The 9,363-nt window shown below is 34.8% G+C and overlaps 2 protein-coding genes across 3 annotated transcripts; both read right to left on the bottom strand.

Annotated features, from left to right (window-relative positions):
• Positions 1 to 2,015: 2,015 nt before the first annotated feature.
• LOC142610062 (E3 ubiquitin-protein ligase SGR9, amyloplastic) lies at positions 2,016 to 3,319 on the bottom strand. Its single transcript, XM_075781773.1, has one exon. The coding sequence runs from the start codon at positions 3,278 to 3,280 to the stop codon at positions 2,423 to 2,425; it is 858 nt and encodes a 285-aa protein (XP_075637888.1). The 5' UTR covers positions 3,281 to 3,319; the 3' UTR covers positions 2,016 to 2,422.
• A 1,743-nt stretch (positions 3,320 to 5,062) lies between these two features.
• On the bottom strand, positions 5,063 to 8,553 carry LOC142609959 (pentatricopeptide repeat-containing protein At2g37310). 2 transcript variants are annotated; one of them, XR_012839728.1, is made up of 2 exons: positions 5,781 to 8,553; positions 5,063 to 5,495 (listed from the first exon to the last, which is right to left on the bottom strand). XR_012839728.1 is itself a non-coding variant. In XM_075781684.1 (1 exon), the coding sequence occupies exon 1, from the start codon at positions 8,485 to 8,487 to the stop codon at positions 6,484 to 6,486; it is 2,004 nt and encodes a 667-aa protein (XP_075637799.1). In that variant the 5' UTR covers positions 8,488 to 8,553; the 3' UTR covers positions 5,510 to 6,483. The 2 variants fall into 2 exon arrangements, 1 of the variants encoding a protein (XP_075637799.1); XM_075781684.1 differs by lacking the exon at positions 5,063 to 5,495 and having other exon boundaries at positions 5,510 to 8,553.
• Between the last annotated feature and the right edge of the window lie 810 nt (positions 8,554 to 9,363).

Genomic DNA, 9,363 nt, shown 5'->3' with positions numbered 1-9,363 from the left:
AAGGCTAGTCCCATTTTATGCAAATAAAAAAACAAAACCTTATTCATCATTTTATTCATCATTTTCAGAAAAAATAACCACTTATTCTTATCTAAATCAACTTTGGAACCACTATCAAAATCAAACTTATCAACTACTGCAACCATTACAATAAGTAAAAACAAAACCCAAAATTTTAAACCTCCACCAATCCTTGGACACTTCATCTCCTTCCTCTGTTTCATCCCTCAGACATCTATGGACTCCACGTTCTCCTCCCAAACCGCAACTGCATATAAATACCCGGTTATGAGTTGTTTGTCCTTCTCTCCTTCTTATCATAGTGAGGAACTTGCAAGGTAAAGATCATTATTTTGCCTTTTGGACATTCATGAGTATTAGGCTAAAGGTAACATGATCTGCTTGGCAAAATAAGTGAAAAAGAAAAGGTATCTATTGTTCTCTCTTTTCTTCATCTCTTGAATTTTTTTATAGGATTCATGCAATTTCATAAGGTCATTATTTTTCCTTTTGTGTTTCCTAATTTTTATGACCATAAATGCTATTTGTGAGTTTTACATTCTCATTTTGATCTCCTTAGCAATTTTTTCTTGCTTAGATTTAATTATTTGGTTAGGCATATTAAACTTTTTATATAGTCTGCTTTGGATCTGGGAAAGAATAACTCAATTCTTATGCATTTTATGTACTTATTTCCAATCTTTTTGTAATTTGCCTCTTCAGAGAATGACAAATTAAATTTGTCATTTGAGGGGGGTTGTTTTGTGATGCAACTTAATATACACAACAAAATTTGGGTCTTTTTCCACATAAACAAAATTTTTGAAATAATTTTTAGTTTAATACATGTATATACCAAACCCCTTTTGCATATGGACAGTCAAAATAACAAATTTTAAATATTTTTTTTATGAGAATAAAAATATGTACCTACTTTATTATATACCTTCTATTTACTTCTTGAAACAATTTGTAGCACTTTGTGAAACAATTTGTAGCACTTTGTTGGATTTGTTGGAGATATTTAAGAAGGATTTGTTGGAGATATTTAAGAAACAACTTCTACATAATATGTTCCTTATCAATTGTTAAATTAATATTCCAAATGATTTTTTTTTGGAATAATTTTAATGTTACGTATGAGAAGAGATTCTTTTGGCAGCTAAGTCAAGAGATGTGATATAATTTTGTAATTATTTAATTAACGAATTTGTATTGAATACAAATCATAATGGATGTAAATTATTAATCTTTACAATAAAATAAAATAAAATAAAATAGAAGAGCCCTTGAATACGCGCATAAGCATTTACTTAGAGGATAGTGTAGCTAATTAGGGAATTATGATTATGTTTTATTTCAAGTTGTATTTACATTTAAATTAATATTCCAAATGGTTTTTTTTTTTTGGAAAATTTTTAATGTTATGTATGAGAAGAGATACTTTTGACAGCTAAGTCAAGAGATGTGATAGGATTTTGCAATTCTTCAATTAACGAATTTGTATTGAATACAAATTATAATGGATGTAAATTATTAATCTTTACAAAAAAAATAAAAAAAGAAGAGTTTTTGAGTACATGCGTAAGTGCTTGTTTAGAGGTTAGTGTAGCTAATTAGGGAATTATGATTGTGTTTCATTTCAAGTTGTATTTGAATTTAAATAAGTTTTAGTTCCTATTTGTTAGGATTAGATTATGATGAGATTATTTTATTTTTAACTATTTATGTATGTAGAAAGAATTAATGAGAATTAAGTAGAAAATTAATCTAAAAAACATTTTTTTTTCTTATGTTTTTCTTTAATTTAAGAAGATTGGTCATCTCACCTTATTGAATTAATCAAATCTAAAGATTATGATAACATAGATTAATAAACAAAAAGAAGCAATACTAAGAATATAATGATTGAATTGTTGTCATCATGATCATAAATCATAATCACGAACTACAAATCAATGCATATTAATTTTCAAGTTTTGCTATCGTACATAGAAAAGGACTATAATGAATAATTATCTGCAATCAATCTTTATATCCATTCAATTTCCTTCCTTTTTTTCTTTGCAAAAATAAATAAAAACCTCAACCATACACATCAAATTCACTTAAAAAAAGCCTCAAATCTCTGTTAATCTATAAATATCTGTTCATATATGTCATTTTATTTAGATACAAATCCACAATAAATGCATCTAACCTTAACCACAGGTGTCTCTATCACAAAAACAAGCAATTTATCTATTGAGTATAAATCCATCCATACCAAATTCACAACCATTCATCAGAAATTCAGAACCGAACCATCTTGATCTTTCAGTCTTCAACTCTTCATGGCCAAAACACAATCTGATTCTGACACGTGTAGATCATCTAAATCATGATTGGTGAAGATCATGCAATCTACGATCACCTACATTCATCATACATCAAAACTCTTATTACCCACCTTGATAAGGACGTCCCACAGCCGTTGGATCTCTCCAAAAACATCATCAGTTGGAAGCTCAAACCGACAGCAAGGACACGTGTTCCTCTTCCTTAACCATGGCAAAATGCAAATCCAATGAAACAAATGCTCGCATGGAAACTCACACACGTCTCTCCCTTCTCGCATCTCCTCCTTACATATCACACACTCAACACCTCCGCCTCTCACCTCCACAGACGGCAGCGCCACCACCGCCGCAGCCGACGCCGCCACCTCTCTCCCCATCTTCCCATCGCCACTATTATGATCACAGCAATAACCCATTTCACCCACAAACCTCAAACACCTGGTCGCCATTTCAATGTACGGAATCAACACCGACCCATTATAGAACCCAATACCAGAATTCCTCAACATGGTGTCAGAGACTTGTTTGCTTAGAATTCCGCGCCATTCGGCGGGAGACTTGGTTTCCAGAGACTCCGGGTTGTGTTGGCGGGTTTCACAGAGTAGTAGTAGGAGTAAAATTGCATCGAGGTCTTTTTGTTTGAGTGTGTTGGAGGGTGTCGGAGGCGGCGGTGAATATGGTTTGGGGTGGAGGTGAAGTGTGAGGTGGCGAAGGGAATAGAGGAGGTGGCGAGCAATGAGGTGGGTTTTTTGTGGGAGAGAAAGAGAGTGGAGGTGGTGGAGAGTGAGGGAGAAGAGGGTGGGAGAGGTGAGGAGAGCTGAGAGGCGGTGGTGGTGGTGGTGGATATCTGAGAAAATGGTGTGGGTGAGATCTGAGAGCTGGAGAGGAGTGAGAGTAGAGAGTGCAGCCATGATGGTGTTGGTGGTTGTTTCTTCTTTCATAATGGGATCGTGTGTGTTTGCACTTCTCTTTTAGGGTGTCCAAGGACAAAGTATGAGGAATGAGAGTGGGAATGTGTGGCTTTTTATGTGAGAGTTTGACTCACTTTGTGGGTTATTTTAAATGCCAATTGTGCCCCTAGTATTGGGTACAAAAATGAGAATCACATCTTTTGTTATAATTGTCCACGTGATTAATTATTCAAGTGATTAATTATAGGTGGTGAAAAAAAAAAGTAAGCATGTATAAAAATAATAGTAAGTTAATCACAGTAGGATATAACTGTGGTAAAAATTGTGGTGGTAAAAATTGTGATATTTTATATGATATTAGAATTGCTTTAGGTAAGCTATTATGGAGCTATTATGGTGGTGAGAGAATATAAAATCCAGCTTTAATAGTTTAATTAGTTGAAATCAATTCTTGTATTATTTAACTTTTAATACCAAATCCAATGTAATCTTTCTTGTTAATCATTTACTTGGGATGTATAATGCACTAATCATAATATGATATCCTTATTTGGGAAATCTTCATTAAGAGAATAAGAATTATGTTGGTCTTGATTCTTTCTAAGCATTCGAGTGACACAAAATGTGCAACTTTTAAAAGCATCACAATTTTAAGGGTATAAGTATAACAAAACTTTAACGCAATAAACAAAATAAACTAATAAAAAAAAAGTCCATCCAAGTAGACATTTACTAATAAAATATTATGTGACTCACATTCTTCTTATGCATCAAAATCGAAATGATGAAGAAACCCATTGTAGATATATGATTTTGCTTAACTTTTGAGAATCACAAATATCATTATGTTTGTATATATTTAATTATTCAGTTTCATTATGTTGGGAGGAGGGAGAATTTGAACTCTAGACATATTCGTTGAAATATCAGGAAAATCAAACTATTAATTGAGTTACAGTACTCTTGACGTTCATGATAAGAAATTGAAACTTGAAAGCCATTGGCTAAACATCAAATTTAATTGATAAACTTGAAAGCCGTTTCGAAAACATAATAAGTATTTTTTTTAGTAATTGGCAACACATCAGTTTGTAAGACATATATAATAAAATTGTATCTCTAACATCACTTAAAAAGAAAATAAGAAAATTGCTACTTGTAAGTGTCCTGTTCGTGCTTGTGTCTTTTGTCATAGTAATTTTTAATTAGAAGGGAACTTAAGTACTCTTAGGGATATAGGTGATATGACCCTCCAAACATTACAATAGAAAACAAGCCACCTTATACGAAAATTAACCTTTTCACATGACTTTTTACACTAATGTAGTATTTTTGTATTAAGGTGACTTGTGGAGTACTATTGGCTATCTGCTGAACTCACATGCAAATATCTGCCAAGCTTGGATACAATGGTCAATCTCCCGAGAAATGATCAATTTCACCAGAAAAGAGAACGAGTGCATTGTATTGGATTTTGGAGATCTGCATCAGATACTCGGAACCCTATATTGGATTGGATTAGAAATAGAATAGTGTGGCTGAAAAATGAGAATATGAATTTTTGTCCACAAGTGAGTGTCCAGTTCAAGCACATTTGTCACTCCTTATCTTTTCATTATCTCTGATAATTATTGCCTTAATTCTAACGGGGAACAAAACAAGCAGAAAGAATAATAAACATTTTGGCCCATCCATGGCTCGTTGCTCTTGTCCCCAACAAACTAATACATTAACAAACAAAGGCGCGAAGCTGGTGGAAACTAGTCATCACATTCACACTGTAAACCCTGCGCTTGTTACGCTTATTTGTCACCATTCATCTTTACATAAACCGCCTTCTTCTCCCATAATTTTTCTTTGGAGTTGGAGCAACTTGCTTGTGTTTACATTACATGCTAGATGAGAGAAAGGGTAGTCTAAAATTCCATGATGAACATTGTTATAATGCATAGTATAGGACTCAAAACTCCTAAAGGAAATAACAATATTGAAGCAACTAAACTACACTCAGGGACCTACTAAAGCAGGGACACAATATATACCATCGAGGTGTTAACAAGAAGTAAAGGTTTCCCATTAGAATCAAAGCATGAAAAAGCCAAAAACATTCTCAATTAAAAGAGATGAGTCAAGCAAAAAAGTGTAAAGATGAGCCATGAACATTCTTACCCTTTGCTATTGGTATAATTAACAGCAATCTCTGTCATAAGTAACACCATAGTTCATCCAAAAGTTTTACTGACAGCTGCTTCCCAAAAAAAAAAAAAGTCAAAAGTAACTGTCACTATCTTCAAAAGGCTTACATGTGGAACAGTACTTAACAGAAAGTGACCATTTTGTTCACTTTTCACAAAGCATATTAATTCAATACTTTCAAAAAAGAAAAACAAATCATAATGGCATCAACCTCGGTTCACTTAAGTTTGGGGATCCAATGTTCTTAGATATTTTAGCTCTGCATTGCCTTTTCATCACATTGCTATGACATAAACACAATCTAATTAACTGATACCAAGACTCTACTTCTAACCTGAAGGATGGCTGATGTAAGCAATGTAGAAGTCACCAAGCAGCAGCCACTTCCAAGGACATTTGAACTGCAGGAAGCTGAAATTATCTCTCATTGATATTGCCAAATTGACCACATTAGATACCATAATTGCCAGTCACGTACAGGCAATCCGTCTAATAAGTACCTCATTTGCAATTTCAAAGTAAACTGAGATCAGGCTTTCCAGAACCTTTAGGTTTACAACCTTGGATGGGGCTAAAAGTTTTAACTTTTAAGTCTCTCATCAACGATATTTTACAAACATGGCTCTTTAAGGAAGGATCAAGGAAATTGACTAACAACTGAAAAGAGTACCACCACTTAGCCTCGATTAGTGTTCTACCTTCTAAGATATGTTATCAGCAAAACTAATCCTCAGAATGAAATTATTCCATATTGTAGACAGAAAAAGACCACTTGTTCCAACTTTTAAGTACCTGTGCCAGGTCATAGAACTCATCCACAAAAATGATTTGTAGCTTCAATTTCTAGCTATAATACTCTGAATTCATAGGTATCTACTACTGAATATCCAGGTGCTATTTCACAATCAATTGGATATCCAAATTAGACGAAAACCACTGAATGTGAGTCACTGTGGCCCTATTAATGCATGGTGCATATTAAACCCCTCAGCCCAATCCTTTAATCCAAAGATTTCTTCAATATTGATGATCTGGTTTCAACTAAAAACGCTCTCCTCATCTAACTCATCCCTTGAAATATACCCTTCCTCTCTCATTAACCCAAGCAATCCTCCCAAAATTTCATAAATCTCTTCAGCTCTTCCATTTGATACATCCCTGGCTATGAAGCTTTGCAATCCTCCACTTGTTTCAATCCAACTACTGCCTGGGATCTTTTTCAACCCAATTTTTTTCATCCTTTCCCTTGTCTTATCAGCTTCCTCCCATCTCCCAGCTTGAGAATAAAGATTTGCCATAATAATGTAATTCCCAGTGTTTTCAGGCTCAATCTCAAACAAATGATCACAAACATACTTCCCCAGCTCAACATCACCAGAAACAGCAGCCCCGTTAAGCAATGCACCCCAAACTTTAGCACTTGGTTCAATTGGCATTTTGGAGACAAATTCTGCAGCTTCAGATAGTCTCCCAGCTCGGCTATGAACACCTACCATGCATGCATAATGCTCAACTGAAGGCTGTATGCCATATTTCATAAACATGGCATCAAAGATCTCCCAAGCTTCTTCTACCACTCCAGAATGAGCACAAGCTGACAATACAGCAGTGAATGTTACTGGGTCTGGCCTAATCCCATTATTTACCATCTCATTAAAAAGACAAAGAGTGGTATTAGCATCTCCATGGGCCGCATATGCTGAGATTATTGCTGTCCAAATTATCAAGCTCTTATGTTTTGATTGATCAAAAACTCGTTGTGCCCCATGAAGAAACCCTGACTTTGCATAAGTGTCTATTATGGCAGTGGCCACATATATATTGCTGTCATAATTGTTTTTAACAGAATAAGCATGTATTTCCTTTCCTCTTTTTAGGTTTGATAAGCACGAAATTGTAGGGAGAATGCTCGAAATTGTTACAGTATTTGGTTTAAAACCACATGCTTGCATTTCTATAACTAAATCTAAGACTCCTTCATGCCGGTTGTTCTGAACCAAACCTGAAATTACAGCATTCCATATACTTAATCCTGGGTTTTTCATGTTTTGGAAAAGATCCATTGCATTGTCGACAAAACCATGAAGCATGTACCCTGAAATTATCGATCCATAGGTGACTTCATCCTTGTCACTCATCTCATCAAATAATTCTCGAGCATAGTCCAAGCTACCACATTTTGCATACAACCCAATAATAGCATTATAAACTGAAACATCAATGTCAATTTGGCTCTCATTTATAAACCGATGAACTTCTATCCCAAAAATAAGGTCATTTGACTGCCCACATGCCTGCAAGACACTGACAATTGTCATCCCATTAGGCCGCAACCCAGATGAACCTAATATCTCTCTATACAATTCCTTACACTCCTCATAAAACCCAGCTTGAGAATACCCTGCTATCATTGAATTCCAAGACACAATATCTCTCTCAGGCATTCTATCAAACACAGTTCTTGCAAAGCCAATCTCATCACTTCTCGAGTACTGCGTAATCAAAGCATTAACAACAAAAATATCCAGGTCAAAACCACGTCGAAGAACAAAACAGTGAACCTCCTTGGCCAGCCTTGAATGAGAAAACAAGGACGATAATGCCTTTAAAACACACGAAATCGTATAACAATCGGGCTTTACATCCGTCAAATTAGAGGACACCAGGGACAGAAACAGTTTCAGCGTGTCGAGGTACCTGTTGTTGAGGGAGTACCCAATGAGCAAAGCGTTCCAAGAGAATATGTTTTTGTCGGGAATTTTATCGAACACGTTACGGGCATCGTGGAGGTGATTTGATTTTGAGTAGAAAGTGATGAGCTTTGAGGCGAGAAAGTTGTTGGGTGTGACGGAGAAGAGGACGAGGCGAGAATGGAGCTGCCTGCCCAGGCGGTAGAGGCCGTGGTCGGTGCAGTGCTGGATGAGGCAACCATAAGCTCCGTAGTCGAGACCATTGGCTGCTAAGAGGCTTTGTAGGGCTTGTTGGACGTAGCCGTTGGAAGCGGTCTGTATTCGAATGTTCAATGCCTTTGTTATCCTCATTCACTTTGTTTGATAATATTCCAATTCCATTGTTGCTCGAAAATAGTAAATACACTTCAATATGGCCTAGGCTCTAGCCGTCTAGCGTCTCAGAACTCAAATCATTTTATTTTTAATTTAATTTTTTTCAAAAAGTTTTCAAGTATTGCTTATTTTTTTCAATGATTCAAAGTTAGGGAAAAGTGAATGAATTGTTATGTGTATTGATTTAGGAAATATTTTTTTAAAAAAATGTAATTAATTATTTTTTGACAATTTTTAATATTTTTCAGTGTCAAGACTTTTTAAAAATGATTTATTATCAAGGGTGAATTATAACAACCAACTATGAGATTTGGGGTAATACCAAGTACATTCAAAGGTTTTAAAAAATGACCAATTTGGTCCTTAAACACTAATGTTCGTTTATTTAGTCTCTCAAAAAAAAAAAAAAAAAAAATTTTGTAGTAATACCAAGCGAATTCAAAGGTTTTAAAAAATGACCAATTTGGTCCTTAAACACTAACGTCCGTTTGTTTAGCCTCTAAAAAAAATTATTTCATTTATATTATCTATTTCTTGCACTCTATTCTTTGCCCATAACATAAACCCTTTCTCTCACTCACTCTCAAGCTCAAACCAGTATATCCAGAGGACATACATGACCATGTAGATGTAGTTAAGAACCATTCAAAAAGAATCTTACTAAACCAACGTATTAATTTTCCAAAACCATACACAGTCTCATTTGGGAAAAAAATTTACAAAACATTCAAAAACAAATATTTCACTACATCAAATGATTAAACCAAGATCAACCCAATAAGATCCAACATCACACAACACAATCAAACATATATCAACTCAACCAATCAACCACCCAACATCACACCTCAA

This window comes from Castanea sativa, chromosome 9 (assembly GCF_040712315.1).
Source record: "Castanea sativa cultivar Marrone di Chiusa Pesio chromosome 9, ASM4071231v1".
NCBI lineage: Eukaryota > Viridiplantae > Streptophyta > Magnoliopsida > Fagales > Fagaceae > Castanea > Castanea sativa.
Note: the sequence above shows the minus strand (reverse complement) of the source record. Positions and strands in the feature narration are given on the sequence as shown.